Source organism: Pagrus pagrus, assembly GCF_965226575.1.
Source record: "Pagrus pagrus genome assembly, chromosome: 24".
Lineage (NCBI taxonomy): Eukaryota > Metazoa > Chordata > Actinopteri > Spariformes > Sparidae > Pagrus > Pagrus pagrus.
In genome coordinates this window covers 16,124,899-16,142,485 of record NC_140206.1, presented here as the reverse complement: position 1 = coordinate 16,142,485, position 17,587 = coordinate 16,124,899, and the positions used below count along the sequence as shown (strand labels likewise).

Here is a 17,587-nt window from a genome sequence, read left to right as displayed (position 1 = left end):
TACATCCTGTGATATGCCTATGAAATGCAGTTGAAAGCTCTGAATGAAGTTGAACTTGACTTAAAACAACTGTTAATGATGTTGTGATTACATAATATCAGCAAGTTTGGAGTCACTGCAAGTCAATGGTCATATGTAACAGTCCCCTTTGTAACCCTAACCCTAACCCTTGGAAATAGTTATTGGTAATGTCAAATATACAAGATATATAGTAAATGGCCTGAAACACTGATCCAGTTTGGCATTAGTTATCTTTACTTATGTTCCTAATAATGTGACTTGATGATGTCATTGATGCCCAGCCAGTGCTGGTAGTATGGATACTCTCCTGCGCTTAGCACTTATTGGTAGCCAATATAGTTCCGCTCTCATATGCCAAGCACTTTTTGTCAACGGCAAACCAAACTGAGCCGCGCTGATCTGATTTTCCATCACTAGTTTTACGTCGAGTTATGATGAGACGAGCCAGCGTGGACCTGCTCCCGAGTAGAGCCAAGCTGGGCCTGCCCCGCCTCCCCGCGGGCCTCGGTGACGATTCATGAGTGTGACCCACCCATAACAAGCACCCGTCGGCCCCTAGAATCAATACTCAACTCACGTCTGTGCAGGAAACCTGAGAGAAAGACGTTTTTAAAAGTCAGTTTGTTCAGCTCTCAGTACTTTTGTAGCTTCTAATTGAATCTCTTTAGTTTCTCTCACCCTGTTTGTTCTTTCAAACATCTGCTGTGTTTTCCTGTTTCATCGTGTTCACTTTCAGCTGTTTCAGGAGTCATGTTTAGTTACTGTTGGTGAAAACACAAAGTTTCCTGTAATGCTGCTTCATAAAATAACTAAATAATGGGGGCCTTTACTGTGAAGAAGTTATAGTAAATAAAACGTGTTTGTAACTGAATTAGCGGAGCCACTTTGTTAGCAGTGATTCTTTGATAGTACTAGTGTGACAAGCGTGTCATTGGTTTAAGATACATGCATACCTGTATACATGCCCCATCTCTGCATGTCACTGACTTCACTTCTTCCCCGGAGTCCTTGTGCTTTCTAGCCCTACAGGCTCCCATGGATCCTGGCCGCGCCCGGGTCATGGATCGTGGATGCGCCTACTGCCATGGCCCTGCCTGACACCCACCACTACTGTTGCTAATATTAGTCATACCTCTGTTACATACGTTCCACTACTATTATTGTTATGCATTACTACATACTATCCTTACCGTTAACCACTGCTACTGTTATCACTAGTAATCACATTTCCATGTGCATTTCATTATTATTGCTGTAATACCTCTTTATGTACTTTCATTCCTGTCAACCATCCATTATAATTGTATACATTGTGATCTCGTTGATCTGCTCTGTACATGCGACATCTATTGCACGTCTGTCCGTCCTGGGAGAGGGATCTCTTCTCTGTGGCTCTTCCTGAGGTTTCTTCTGCATTTTTTTTTTCCCCTGTTAAAAGGGCTTTTTTTTTTTTTTTTGGGGGCAAGTTTTTCCTCACTCGAATCGAGGGTCGAAGGACAGAGGGTGTCGTCTCTGTACAGATTGTAAAGCCCTCTGAGGCAAACTGTGATTTGTGAATTTGGGCTATACAAATAAAATTTGATTTGATTTGATTTGAAGACACACCTTCAAGCAGGAAGCTGAGTTGTGGTAGAAATGCACAGTCTCGGCTGTGCCGTGCTGCAGTCAAACCAAGTAGAGCCTGGCCGGCAGATGTAGCGGAAAAACAGCAGTAGATTTCCCAGAATCCTCTTTAGTCCTCCTCACTCCTCAAGAGTGAAAGTGGCTGAGGTATGAGTGCAGGTCGCTGGAGTCATTGTCGCACTCACGGAATCTACCTTGAAAGTTGCTGTCCTCTTGATGATCTGGAGATGGAATTAAAACAAACTTTCCAAAAATATTACACATTTAAGGCCATGAAGTGGCTTTTATATTAGCATATATGTATATATATATATATATATACACACACACACACACACACACACACATATATATATATATATGTATATATATGTATATATATACCTGTAAATACTTTGCACACAATATGTTTCTTTTAAATACTATATGTACATGAAATATGTGGTACTAAATATATGTTAAGTGTTTAAAAGTATCTTTTCCATAGTTATTCCATAGTTTTGGTTTTATATACTACATTAAAGCAGCCACTTCCAATATTCTCTTTATACAGAACAAGAACAATAAAACTAAGCACAGGGTTTGCTTTTGTGTGAACTGTATTATTCAATCAGCACATCAAATATTTATCCAGGCTTATCACATTGTTCTAAAGCAGTGAATCCTGTTTCCCCAAACAATGCAAATGCAAAGTGGAGAGCATCCCAAAGCCACTGAATGCAGCAAAGCGTGCGGACAAAAACAAGGCCACTGCAGTACATCTGGTTTGATATGAAACGCTTTGAGCTGAGTCAGTGACAAAGCAGGAAGGCAGGAAGGCACCAGAGACTTTATAGGAGAGGGCTACGCACACTGCATAACTAATTCATATTAAACAACGTGCATGTTTGACCTTGGAAACAGTAGTTTGAGAAAAAAAAGAAATCTATGTGCAAGTTTCCACTCTTGTGGAGATGATATTATTCTTCAACTGGGCTAACTCTATCAACTGATCTGGATCCATCCAGCAAAAATAAACCCTCAAATGAAATGAAGAAATGCATCATTTGTAATTGCCCTTGAGAAAGACAAAGTAAGACCAATTTAAATGTTTTTAAGAAGCAGCATTATAGAAACAAACCAGTATTCAATATCATTTCACTTTTAGGATCATGCCATTTTATCAGTAGGTCGCTCAACAGCTTAAAAATGGTTTCTACCCTATTTGACAATGTCTGTATCAACAATCATGTGTCCTCCTAAGCTCCCCTGCTGTGTGGTGTCCCTCAGGGGTCAATCCTTGGACCACTTCTCGTGGACATGCTTCCTCTGGATCATTTGCCTGGACGCATTCAAGATGAAACATAGTACTGACTTGAATGACTTTTGCACATCATGTTGCTATGCTCGTCCAGTCCTGTTTTCCTCTGCTCAGAAATGTCCCAAAATTAAGATTTATTTATTTATTCTGTTGCCAAGTCCCTATTTATAGGCAGGCAGACAAAGGATCAACTTGACATGTAACGTAACATGTAATTAGTATTAGTATTGTTCTTTAGAGCCACATAGTTGACACAGGATGTGACATTGAACTGCTTTATGCAGTGTCCAACACACACGAACATTTTCAGCTTTGATTTATCTTGTACTGGCCCTTTATGCAGCCGCTCAGTTCACCCTGCCATCTAAGCGCTGTGCTCTTTAAGACCCCCTCCCTAAAAGCCAATTTGTACCTGATTGGACAAACTACCAGTGGTTTACCAAGGACCCATGAACTGCAGTTCATGAGAACAACACTGGGGGTGAATTTTATGTACCCTCTTGTTTAAAATATATTAAGGCTTAAAGTTAGAAGAGAGCTAGCTAGCTTTAATTTGGCAAATTCCGGTCACTGTTCTTCATTTCTCTGCTGTTTTTGCCTTTTAAGAGAACATTTTCAATGCAAGTATTGGATAAGTGATATCAAATCAAATCAAATCAAATCAAATTTTATTTGTATAGCCCAAATTCACAAATCACAGTTTGCCTCAGAGGGCTTTACAATCTGTACAGAGACGACACCCTCTGTCCTTCGACCCTCGATTCGAGTGAGGAAAAACTTGCCCCCCAAAAAAAGGCCCTTTTAACAGGGAAAAAAAATGCGGAAGAAACCTCAGGGAGAGCCACAGAGGAGGGATCCCTCTCCCAGGACAGACAGACGTGCAATAGATGTCGCATGTACAGAGCAGATCAACGAGATCACAATGTATTCAATTATAAGCGATGGTTGACAGGAGTGAAAGTACACAAAGATGTATTACAGCAATAATGATGAAATGCACATGGAAATGTGATTACTAGTGATAACAGTAGTAGTGATCAATGGCAAGGATGGTATGTAGCAATGCAGTACGATAATAGTAGTGGAACGTATGTAACAGAGATGTGACTAATATTAGCGACAGTAGTGGTGGGTGTCAGGCAGGGTCATGGCAGTAGGTGCATCCACGATCAGGCAGGGCCATAGCAGTAGGCGCATCCACGATCAGGCAGGGCCATAGCAGTGGGCGCATCCACGATCAGGCAGGGCCATAGCAGTGGGCGCATCCATGATCCACGACCCGGGCGCGGCCAGGATCCAAGGGAGCCTGTAGGACTAGAAAGCACAAGGACTCCGGGGAAGAAGTAAGTCAGTGACATGCAGAGATGGGGCATGTATACAGGCATAATGTATACAGATGGAGAGGAGAGGAGAGGGGAGGAGAGAGAAGCTCAGTGTGTCATTGTCCCCCGGACTAGGCCTATAGCAGCATAACTAAGAGCTGGTCCAGGACAGGCCAGCCCTAACTATAAGCTCTATCGAAGAGGAAGGTCTTAAGTCTACTCTTAAAGGTAGAGAGGGTGTCCGCCTCCCGGACCAAAACAGGAAGATGGTTCCACAGAAGAGGAGCTTGATAACTGAAGGCTCTGGCTCCCATTCTACTTTTGGAGACTTTAGGAACTACAAGTAATCCTGCGTTCTGGGAGCGTAATGCTCTAGTTGGGTGATAGGGTAATATGAGCTCCTGGAGATATGATGGTGCCTGACCATTGACAGCTTTGTAAGTGAGGAGAAGGATTTTAAACTCTATTCTTGATTTTACAGGGAGCCAGTGCAGAGAGGCCAGTACGGGAGTAATATGATCTCTTTTCTTAGTTCCTGTCAGTACACGTGCTGCAGCATTCTGGACCAGCTGGAGACTCTTTAGAGACTTGTTAGGGCAGCCTGATAATAGAGAATTACAATAGTCCAGTCTGGAAGTGACAAATGCATGGACTAGCTTTTCTGTGTCTTTTTGGGACAGGATGGGCCTGATTTTTGCAATGTTACGTAGATGAAAAAATGCAGACCTTGAAATTTGTTTTATGTGGGAGTTGAAGGACATATCTTGATCAAAGATAACTCCCAGATTCCTGACGGTGGTGCTGGAGGCCAAGTTAATGCCATCCAAACTCGCTATATCATTAGATAATGCATCTCTAAAGTGTTTAGGACCAAGTACTATAACTTCGGTTTTATCTGAGTTTAACAGCAGAAAATTGCAGGTCATCCAGGTCTTAATGTCCTTGAGACATGCATGGAGTTTAGTAAGCTGATTAGTTTCATTTGGCTTTATTGATAGGTATAACTGTGTATCATCTGCATAACAATGAAAGTTTATGGAGTGTTTCCGAATTATATTTCCTAGAGGGAGCATATATAAGGTGAATAGTATGGGTCCAAGCACGGAGCCTTGAGGAACACCATGACTAACCTTGGTATACAGGGATGACTCATCATTAACATGTACAAACTGAAATCGATCCGATAAATAGGACTTAAACCAGTTTAATGCGGGTCCTTTAATGCCAATTAAGTGTTCCAGTCTCTGTAGTAGAATGTGATGATCAATGGTATCAAATGCAGCACTAAGATCTAGTAAGACCAGGACAGAGACAAGTCCTTTGTCAGAAGCGATTAGGAGGTCATTTGTAACTTTCACCAGTGCCGTCTCTGTGCTATGATGTGCTCTAAAACCTGATTGAAAATCCTCATATAAACTATTTTTATGAAGAAAGTCACATAGCTGGTTGGCGACTGCTTTCTCAAGGATCTTGGAGAGGAAAGGGAGGTTGGATATAGGTCTATAGTTGGCTAAAGCTTCTGGATCAAGATTAGGCTTTTTAAGGAGCGGTCTAATTACAGCTAGTTTAAAGGATTGTGGTACGTATCCTGTTAATAGAGACAGGTTGATCATTTCTAGTAAAGATGTGCTAATTAAAGGTAAAGTTTCTTTCAGCAACCTAGTTGGGATGGGGTCTAGGAGACAAGTTGTTGGTCTAGATGAAGAAACCATCGAAGGTAGTTGGTGGAGGTCAATGGGAGAGAAGCAGTCTAAATATAAGTCAGAATTTACAACTGTTTCTGAGGTTCCTGTGTTTAAAGATACAATAGTGCCAGTTGAGGGCAAGCGATGATGGATTTTGTCTCTAATAGTTAAAATTTTATCATTAAAGAAGTTCATGAAGTCATTACTACTGAGCGTTGTAGGAATACATGGTTCAGTAGAGCTGTGACTTTCTGTCAGCCTGGCTACAGTGCTGAAAAGAAACCTGGTGTTGTTTTTGTTTTCCTCTATTAATGACGAGTAATAGCTTGCTCTGGCATTGCGGAGGGCCTTCCTATATATTTTAAGGCTATCTTTCCAGGCTAAGCGGGATTCTTCCAAGTTGGTGGAACGCCATTTCCTTTCAAATTTCCGTGATGTTTGCTTCAATTTGCGGGTATCCGAGTTATACCAGGGTGCTAACCTCCTGTGCTTTATAGGTTTCCTTTTCAGGGGGGCAATAGAGTCCAGTGTTGTTCGCAATGAGCCTGCAGTGCTATCAACAAGATGATCGATTTGTGAGGAACTGAGGTTAGTGGAGGAGTCCTCTATTATATTGAGACATGGCATTGAGTTTAGTGCCAGCGGTATAATTTCCTTAAATTTAGCTACAGCACTATCAGATAGACATCTAGTGAAGGAGTTTTTGCCTAATGGTGTGTAGTCCAGTAATAGAACTTCAAAAGTTATTAAGTGATGGTCTGATAAAAGAGGATTCTGTGGAGAAACTGTTAGATTTTCAATCTCGATACCATAAGCTAGAACAAGGTCAAGGGTGTGGTCAAAACAGTGAGTTGGTTTATGTACACACTGAGAGAAGCCAATAGACTCTAATAATGAAATAAATGCAGTACTAAGGCTATCATTAACGACATCCACATGAATATTAAAATCACCTACAATAATTACTTTATCTGATTTGAGGACTAGACTTGATAAAAACTCAGAGAATTCAGATAAAAATTCTTAGTAAGGACCAGGTGCTCGATACACTACAACAAATAGAACTGGCTGTAAAGTTTTCCACGTTGGATGTGAAAGACTCAGAACAAGGCTTTCAAATGAGTTATAATTTAATTTAGGTTTAGGAATGATTGACAGACTTAAGTCATAAATAGCTGCAACACCACCTCCTCGGCCGGAGCCTCGAGGAATGTGAGTATTAATGTGACTGGGTGGAGTGGATTCATTCAGGCTGACATATTCTTCAGGATGCAGCCAAGTTTCAGTAAGACAGAATAAATCAATATTACAGTCTGAAATTAAGTCATTTACTAGTACAGCTTTCGATGACAGGGATCTGATATTTAGGAGTCCGCATTTAATTCTCTTGTCTTGTTTTGAGATTGCAGAGTTGCTGTTAATTTTTATTAGATTTTCATGCACAACTCCTCTTCTGTGGACTTTTGATTTGATTAATTTAATTAATTTAGGTGGTCGGGGGGCAGACACAGTCTCAATGAAGTTTTGGGTGTGCAACTGATCTAATGGAAGCTCAGAGAAGCGTGTAAGACTGCAGCTCTGCCTCCTGGTCTCAACTCTGGGTTGTCAGGCTGGTTGTTGGCTAATGAAATGGGTTAAATTTCTAGAGATGAGAGCCGCTCCGTCCAAAGTGGGATGGATGCCGTCTCTCCTAATGAGACCAGGTTTTCCCCAGAAAGTCCGCCAATTATCAACAAAGCCCACATCGTTTGCTGGACACCACCTCGACAGCCAGCAGTTGAATGATGACATGCGGCTGAACATGTCATCACTGGTTAGGTTTGGCAGGGGCCCAGAGAAAACTACGGAGTCCGACATTGTTTTGGCATAGTTACACACCGACTCAACATTAATCTTAGTGACTTCCGACTGGCGTCGCCGGGAGTCATTACCGCCGACATGTATTATGATCTTACTATATTTACGTTTAGCTTTAGCCAGCAGTTTCAAATTTGATTCGATGTCGCCCGCTCTGGCCCCTGGGATGCATTTCACTATGGTCGCAGGTGCCGCTAACTTCACGTTTCGTACTATGGAGCTGCCAATGACCAGAGTTGGTTTCTCAGCGGGTGTGTCGCTGAGTGGGGAAAATTTGTTTGAAACGTGAAGCGGCTGGTGGTGTAACGTGGGCTTTGTTTTGGTATTATGCCTCCTTCGATCAGTCACCCAGCCGCCCTGCTGTCCCGGCTGCTCGGGAGTTGCCGAGGGACGGCTAGCTGAAGCTACAGTTGCTCGGTCCGCACTAGCTAAGTGGCTAACTGCAGCAGTTACAGTCGGAGTTTCCATGCTGCGGAGCCGAGCCTCCAACTCACTGAGCCTCACCTCCAACGCTACAAATAAACTACACTTAATACATGTACCAGTATCACTAAGGGAGGCAGAGGTGTAACTGAACATCTGGCACACTGAGCAGGATATGGCCAGACAGATGCCAGTGATTTGGATGGTGTAACAATACTTCTCTCTCCTTTATCATGTTCTCTGTTCTCTTAATTTTTTATAAATTGAGGGGAATGCTTCCATGATTAAACTGACTAACAATGTTAATTACAAAGGTCATGATACATTTTAGGGTCACTACACCAATTTTGCTTGTAAATGTCAAATTACTAGGAAGTAAGAGGGACTATTCAGCCTGATAAAAACAGTTGTATAATTAAAACTGCAAGCACTGATGAACTGGCCCACGCACCCCTGACTGTGTCTGGGTGTGTGGCAGCACAATAACTATACCACCCAATTTGCATGTAGATGTGTTGTGGGTGGACAATGTTCACCACACACCATCATCATGGCCTCAAGGATTTTCTGAGCAACTTTAAGGTGAATCTCGTCAACTTGTAAAGAAGAGTCCGTGCAAATACAAAAAAAATAGTTTCCTGTTGCCACCAGGTGGTGCTTTGACTGTAACAGAATATTGGCATGTCAGTGTCATCATGCTGAGACTCTCATCAAACATATGGGGCCCTATTTAAAAGATCTATGGCCCTTTGCTTGTTAAACAGCAGATCTGGGTGCAAAGTAAGGCTTAAAGGCTTCCCTTTAAGAGCCTGGTGTACCAGGATCTGAAGCATAGCTATTAAACAGTGGCACTCTTCTATAATGTGGGACAGGTCCTAAAAATCATAATTCTAAACAATAGTGGAGGAAATATTATATATTAAAGGGGCAGTATGTAGTTTTGGAGATTAAATTAAAACTCAGAATTTTCATATTTACAATATCACTGAGGTAATAATACAAATAATGAATAAACAAGCTGTTCTCAGAGGAAAATAGGGTCCCCTGAACATAGTTTGAAGCTAGGAAAGTGGCAGGGCCCGCCACATATAAACAAAGTAAAACAGTATGAAATTGTGTTAAAGGATAACTATCGTTTTTTTTACAACCTGGACCTTATTTCTAGCATAAAATATTATCATTTACTCACCCAGATAACTTTGGTGTCATTTGAAGTCGTTCGGACGAAATTGGATCCAGTGTAGCGCCGGTATATCCATATAATGCGAGTGACGGGGCACTGAAACACAGCCTCTATATAACGCATTATCTGCCACGAAACTAGTTCATTTCACCAATATCTTGTCATGACACACTAGTGCTATTCCCCTCTCAGTCCGGGCTTGTCTGTTATCAACATCCGGGGTCAAACTAGCAGTAGCAGCTACAGGTAAACAAGCCGGGCTGTCGCGGGTGCACGCGCAGCTCAGAGATGACATCTTCCAGGTCAGAGGTAGTAGATCAGCCTACAGACCCCGGATGTTGATAACAGACAAGCCCGGACTCAGAGGGGAATAGCACGAGCGTATCGTAACAAAATATTGGTGAAATGAACTAGTTTCGTGGCAGATAATGCTCATAGAGGCTGCGCTTCGGTGCCCGGATCACTCGCATTATATGGATATACGCAGTGCTCCACTGGATCTAATTTCGTCCGAACGACGCCAAATGACACCAAATTTATCTGGGTGAGTAAATGATTGTATTTTATGCTAGAAATAAGGTCCAGGTTTTTCCAAAAACGGTAGTTATCCTTTAAGGTCAGTTTGTTTAGTCACAAAAGCAAAAAGAGTTTGTTTATTTAGTTTGTTAGGCTTAACAAAATCAATCAATAAAGATCTTCCTCTTCTGATTCAAATTTATTCCCCACAACTACAAAGTGCACCTTTAATAATATTACCTGCAGTGATCCTCCAGCAGCAGAAACAATACTTGTATCTCTACCTTATAATGCACATTTGTGCACGAGAAACAGTGGATAAACTTCATTGAATATATAAAACTCATATAAAGCTTACTTGCCAGCAGGATTGGTAAGTATCTCATTTTAATTAATGTTCTGTGTTCTTACACACATCAAAAGGTCACACTCATGGTCGGGTTCATCCAGTAAAATAGTTTGGCGTGAAGCAGCCGTCCTCCTGATAAATCCTGGGTTCCTGTCTAAAAATATTTATTTCAGAAGCTAAAAGTTTAATGTGTAATGACCAACAAGCCCAGGGGCACACAGGGGGGCACAAGTACATTGCTATTTACAGTAAACAACATGAGCATTGGGCATGAAAAGGACAACTGTGTTGGTCTGAAACCAGCAATGACACTTGCGCTGTGCGATGCTTTATTCAACCATGTAGAGTTGTGAAGAGTGATGTTCGAGCAACTTACACAGCAAACTTACACAACTTACACAACTTGCCATGTCCTCACTGTTGAACGAAAGCTCGCAATCTTCACAATACAGCATCATCAAGGTCTTACGTGTTTTTCTCACCATGTTTCAGGCTGATCAGGTAATAGGAGGACTACATCACTGTTTAAAAAAAGTAATTTCCTTCTGCCACTAGGGTGGCTTATAACTGTAATTGACCATTGGAATGTTTGGTACTCTGGTCCTGACAATAATAGGCTTGTTCAAGATGAACTGGCCTTGGAGTCAAAAATAAGATCCAAATCTCTCCATTTCAGCAAAAATAAAAAGTTTCTATAAAACATATAGTTGAGTCAACACCTAACCCAATCAGCTGTTAGATCAGGCAACAGCCAGGCGATTGCAGTCAATGGAAATTAACCCTAGCACCTGGCTCCCGTGAGATTACCATTGCCCACATGTGCATGACGTCAGAGCAAGTTGGGATCAAGTTGGACACAAATCTAACCATGCATTGTGCGGCGATTGCTGCTGATCGATTCTGCACGGGCCTGGCTGATCTCGAACAAGCCTAATATCCTGCATGGTGCTGGAGATGCTTTACCAAGCCCAGGTAAAGTACTCAAGTGACACTGTTTAAGGAGTCTTAGTTTGAGTTTGGAGACCAAAAATGTATAATGTAGAACAGCTGATATAAACTTGGGACATGGAGTTTAGAGGTATGGTTTTTAACCAGGCAGGCAGTGTCTAATGAAAGAGGCTACTTAGACTAAAAGTCAGGATATCTCTAACCCTGTTACTTTAAATTTTTAATTTGGCCATCAATATAAAATCTTGAATTGCTTTATGGCAAGTCTCCTAACTTCATAGAAGTGCAAGACTAGGTCTCTGATAGCCCTTTATAGTGTGACTATGAGAAAACAATACTTCAGTGTTTAAAATCTGAAATGTAATATTCATACTTGTGTTTTCATTAATGTATACAATGATAAACCAGAACATTAAAACCACTGACAAGTGAAGTAAGTAACAAAGATCAGCGCCATTGCCATGAGGGGGTGTACTTGGTCTGCAACAGTGTTTGGACGGGTGGTGTCAAGTGCCATCCACATGAAGGCCAGGACCCACTTTTTTTGACACATTTGACTGTAACGAGATGATCAATGTTATGTACTTCAGCTGTCAGTGGTTTTAGTGTTCTGGATGATCGGTGAGTCGCAGGAGTGACTCCTAAAATCCTGAAATAAGTTAGCATTTTGGCATTTCTGGTTCCCTCGTCTTGAAGTTGGTGTCTTGAATGGATTGTTTGAATGGGTCTTTAAGGAAATGCCTGAAATAAGGTATGTGGTTAACACTATCTTAAAAGATTTTCACGTTTCGGAAATCTTGATTTAAAAGGTGCTTGTGTTTCTTTAAAAAGGTGGTTGCTAAAAAGTGGCTAAATGAGAGTCATCTACTCACTAGTCTGTCTTTACAGGCAGACTCTAGTGGCAACTTTTCTAAGATACATTCATTTACACTTAAAAGTCATAAAAGTGGCGTTCATTTGTGAAGATTATCCTGCTGAACAAAATGTGCATCATATCATTTCCACAGAGCTTATTTTGGGCAATAGTCCGTATGAAAAATCTCATTGACTTTTTGTCAGGGGAACCAGGTACAGGATGCTAATTTTCCAGGTAGCCTTCAAAAATACTTCATCCCTGCAGCACTCTATAATGATCTAAAACTAAAAGTTGTTGTGATTTTGTTGGTCTTAGAATGAGCCTTTTATATCTACAGATAATGGGTCATCTTCCATGCAATTTCTTTGTTTCCTTTTTTTTGCCACCAACATATAGTACAGCATACCGTCCTCACATACAGTAGGGGAGGGTGAGGCAAGGGATGTTCATTTGGTTGCAATCCGCACCTACACCACTAGATGCCACTAAATCTTACACATTGGACCTTTAATGAAACAAAATATGAAGACCATTGGTTATTATAAAATAACAAAGTTATGATAAAAAAATAAATGACCTTATTAGCAACTACGGGTGCTGCAGCTACAGTTGCGTAAATTATTGCAATCCAGTGGATTGCATGAGACATATTTACAGAAACTCCATAAGAACAATCAGGGTTAGCTTCTCATTTATTGATGGTGTTATACCAGTGTTGGCATCTGGAAATCATTTTCTGGTCAACACTAAAGCCAAAGTAAAGTTAAAACTCTGTGATCCTGCGGAAGGAGCCGACACCAGGTGAGGATGCTCCCCAGTCAGTGTGCTTCTTGTACTCGCCCCGTTCAAGGAGGTACTGGTGTCCCCTGTAGTTGGGAAGGTCGTACAATACCCAGGCACCATCAGTCACCACACAGGAGTGAGCCTCACACAGCTTGTAGGTATCATACACTGACGGACAGTCGTCAAAGCACTCCACCATCTGCCCTCCGAAGTCTGGCCTCTCGTACAACCTTAGCTTACAATCACTTCCATAAACCTAGAAACAGAAGACACAAAGGTTTTAAAGCTATTGGAATAGCTTGCTATAGCAAGGCATCACATTTGGTACTAGTGCTGATGATAGTTTTGACAGCAAAACCAAGACAAGGAACTTTGGGGAAAATGGGCACAGCTTTTGATAATCTATGCTACAGACACTGGTTGTCCAAAATTTGATGTAATGAGGTTTGGTACCATAGCCATGCTTTGAGCTTTTCAGCTTCCTCTTTAACATCTTCATGACAGCTTATTAGCAACAGCTACAAATTGCTGACAGCTACTATTGCTATTGTCTGCTTCTTTTGTCTATATTTGCTTGGAGGTTCTTACTGTACAAAGCTCAGTCCTTACATTCCTGTATCACTTTTCCTTAACTATCCAGAAACAATGTAGCCTATATCAAACCTAAAATCCTCCATTGTATTTGACATCAATGCCAGAAGACACCCGACTTACATTCATTAAGATACGGCAGGATTTGACGTTGTCATTGAAGGCCATCCACTGCTGGTTGTCTGCGTACTCCCCAGGGCTGAGGACGTACTGGAAACCCTTGAAGCAGGGTCTCTCATAGATCACCCACACACCGCTTTCCACCCTGATAGAGTTGCAGCGGCTCAAGTATATGCGCAGGTCGGCATAGACGCTGCTACAGTCGTAGCTGCTGCCCTGGAAATTCTTCTCCTCATAAAATGTGATCTGTGGCAAAGGTAAGAGAGAAAAACTTCAATTACACAATGTAAGCATTTAAATTTTAACCCGAATATCTTAAAAATGATTCAATGTCTTTAAAAAGCATTCTGGTTGTAATAGGTTTTATCTTACCTTCCCCATTTGGATGCACTGTAAACCTCATTCTTTGCTGCTGCCCCATGAAAGTATTTATCGATAAAACAAAATGTGCAGAGTGTGGCAAGTCTTTGATACCCAAATTAGGTGGATTTACATATCAGCAAAATGGCTTGGTGCTGTTTGATTTGCCTTTGTTCCAGTCTGATGATGACTCTGTATCAAACACATGCTGGAACAGTGAAGGCAGAGAGTCACTGTCAGACAATGATGGAAAGAAGTGAAAAGGCAAAGTTATATTAGCTTCGGTATTTTCATGATGGCTGCAAATGATCTGAATGATCATCTAACTGGAATAACATTACAATAATATTTAACCACTCTTTCTGTTTTGTTTTTTTCCATTGCTCCTTATCCTCAATACAACTTGCTGAAATCACTTACTGAGCTTCAGGCAGTTCGTCCTGCTTTAGATAACTGTTAATGTAAACACCTGTAATTAAATGTGTTTTTATGAGGAAAAACTGTAATTTTGATGTAGTGTTTGAAGCACTTAGTTAGAGTTGGCAAAAAATATACACATCATGGCTTCTTTCGTTCAGTTTTACAACTTCTACAATCTGGAATCAGTTGCAGCGTTAAATTACTTTTTGTTTTCTTGAATTTATAGTCCAGTTCCCCTGTGGATTTGCCATAACAACCATATTTAATATGGTATTTAGGAATTGTTTGAGACAAATGACATATTCATTAAATTCCCCAAATCTGTAGTGTGTTTTGTGTAGAGTGATGTTAGAGCAACTTACTGCCACGTCCTCACTGTTGAACTAAAGCTCACAATCTTCACAACACCGCATCATCAAGGTGTTAAGTGTTTTCTCACCATGTTTAAGGCTGATCTGGTAATAGGAGGACTACATCACTCTTTAAATTAAGTTATTTTCTTCTGCCACTAGGGGACCTATAACTGTAATTGACTATTGGCATGTTTGGTGCTCTGGTCCTGCTAATAATAGGCTTGTTCAAGATGAACTGGCCTTGGCTTGGCCTAAATCCTCAAAATCAGATGAATATGATCAAGATCTCTCCATTTCAGCAGAAATAAAAAGCGTTATATGATTTGTTTTCTTTTTTTGCCACCAACATATAGTACAGCATACCGTCCTCACATACAGTAGGGGAGGGTGAGGCAAGGGATGTTCATTTGGTTGCAATCTGCACCTACACCACTAGATGCCACTAAATCTTACACATTGGACCTTTAATGAAACAAAATATGAAGACCATTGGTTATTGTAAAATAATGAAGTTATGATAAAAAAAAAAATTGACCTTATTAGCAACCACGGGTGCTGCAGCTATAGTATCGTCAATTATTGCAATCCAGTGGATTGCATGAGACATATTTACAGAAACTCCATAAGAACAATCAGGGTTAGCTTCTCATTTATTGATGGTGTTATACCAGTGTTGGCATCTGGAAATCATTTTCTGGTCAACACTAAAGCCAAAGTAAAGTTAAAACTCTGTGATCCTGCGGAAGGAGCCGACGCCAGGCGAGGACGCCCCCCAGTCAGCGTGCTGCCTGTACTCGCCCCGCTCAAGGAGGTACTGGTGTCCCCTGTAGTTGGGAAGGTCGTAGAATATCCAGGCACCATCAGTCACCACGCAGGAGTAAGCCTCACGCAGCTTGTAGGTATCATACACTGACGGACAGTCGTCAGAGCACTCTACCATCTGCCCTTCGAAGTCTGGCCTCTCGTACAACCTTAGCTTCCACGCACCTCCATAAACCTAAAAACAGAAGACGCAAAGGTTTTAAAGCTATTGGAATAGCTTGCTATAGCAAGGCATCACATTCGATACTAGTGCTGATAATAGTTCTGGCAGCAAAACCAAACAAAGAACTTTGGGGAAAATGGGCGCAGCTTTTGATAATCTATGCTACAGACAATGGTTGTCCAAAATTTGATGTACTGAGGTTTGATACTGGAACTATTGCTTGGACTAATGAGATGATTCGTTCGTCCTGGAAAACTTACAGCATTTTCAGGTCATGGAAAGTATGGAACTAGAAGGCATTACATTCATACATTTATTCCATATCTTTGATTCTAACTAATTGTTTTGCCAACTTTTTTATCCACATAGCTTTTACATTTGATGTTGCCTCAGTTTTCTTAAAATTATTTAAATGTGGCATACAATCTAAAGCAGATTCTCTGTATTTCAGGATATAGTTAGAGTTGTTGTTATAGTAACTCATCGTTTAACCCCACCGTTCACCCTAATGTCCTCTTTCCTATGCGGGCTTTGTCGCTCTTGATACTACTTCTCCTCCCTTTCTCCTTTGCTGCCGTAACAATTAGTACGGCCACTAGAGGTTGCTGCTGAGCAAAAAATGTAAATATGGGTCAAAATAAGATGCTTTCACAATTGTCCAATACAGTCGTTTGTCTGATTAGGATGAGGTGGATAATTCCCTGTGTGTTTGTCACCTTTGACATTAGCTACTTGGCTGATTGTTAATATACTGTGAGTATCGATTAGTGCAGTCTTAACATTTAGCCATGCTTCCTCTTTAACATCTTCATGACAGCTTATTAGCAAAAGCTGCAATTTGCTGACAGCTATTCTTGCTATTGTCTACTTCTTTAGTCTATATTTGCTTGAAAGTGCTTACAAAGCTAAGTCCTTACATTCCTGTATCACTTTTCCTTAACTATCCAGAAACAATGTAGCCTATATCAAATCTAAAATCCTCCATTGTATTTGACATCAATGCCAGAAGACACCTGACTGAGGACTCTTACATTCTTTATGGTACGGCAGGATTTGACGTTGTCATTGAAGGCCATCCACTGCTGGTTGTCGGCGTACTCCCCAGGGCTGAGGATGTACTGGAAACCCTTGTAGTTGGGTCTCTCATAGATCACCCACACACCGCTTTCCACCCTGATAGAATTGCAGCGGCTGAAGTATATGTGCAGGTCCGTACAGTCGCTGCTACAGTTGTAGCAGCGGCCCTGGAATTTCTTCTCCTCATAAAATGTGATCTGTGGGAAAGGTAAGAGGGAACAACTTCAGTTCACAACAACCCGAATATTGTAAAATGAATAAATGTATTTAAAAAGCATTCTGGTTGTAATAGGTTTTATCTTACCTTCCCCATTTGGATGCACTGTAAACCTCATTCTTTGCTGCTGCCCCATGAAAGTATTTATCGATAAACAAAATGTGCAGAGTGTGGCAAGTCTTTGATACCCAAATGAGGTGGATTTACATATCAGCAAAATGGCTTGGTGCTGTTTGATTTGCCTTTGTTCCAGTCTGATGATGACTCTGTATCAAACACATGCTGGAACAGTGAAGGCAGAGAGTCACTGTCAGACAATGATGGAAAGAAGTGAAAAGGCAAAGTTATATTAGCTTTGGTATTTTCATGACAGCTGCAAATGATCTGAATGATCATCTAACTGGAATAACATTACAATAATATTTAACCACTCTTTCTGTTTTTTATTTTCCATTGCTCCTTATCCTCAATACAACTTGCTGAAATCACTTACTGAGCTTCAGGCAGTTCGTCCTGCTTTAGATAACTGTTAATGTAAACTTCTGTATTTTAATGTGTGTTTTTAAGGAAAAACTGTAATTTTGATGTAGTGTTTGAA

At 41.0% G+C, this 17,587-nt stretch overlaps 2 protein-coding genes across 2 annotated transcripts; both read right to left on the bottom strand.

Moving 5' to 3' along the window:
• Positions 1-12,846: 12,846 nt before the first annotated feature.
• LOC311252972 (gamma-crystallin M2-like) lies at positions 12,847-13,958 on the bottom strand (the record flags this gene model as incomplete). The annotated part of the gene is made up of 3 exons (XM_084346635.1): positions 12,847-13,122; positions 13,581-13,823; positions 13,950-13,958. The coding sequence occupies 3 exons, from the start codon at positions 13,956-13,958 to the stop codon at positions 12,847-12,849; spliced, it is 528 nt and encodes a 175-aa protein (XP_084202761.1).
• A 1,473-nt stretch (positions 13,959-15,431) lies between these two features.
• On the bottom strand, positions 15,432-17,085 carry LOC311252971 (gamma-crystallin M2-like; the record flags this gene model as incomplete). The annotated part of the gene is made up of 3 exons (XM_084346634.1): positions 15,432-15,707; positions 16,727-16,969; positions 17,077-17,085. The coding sequence occupies 3 exons, from the start codon at positions 17,083-17,085 to the stop codon at positions 15,432-15,434; spliced, it is 528 nt and encodes a 175-aa protein (XP_084202760.1).
• Between the last annotated feature and the right edge of the window lie 502 nt (positions 17,086-17,587).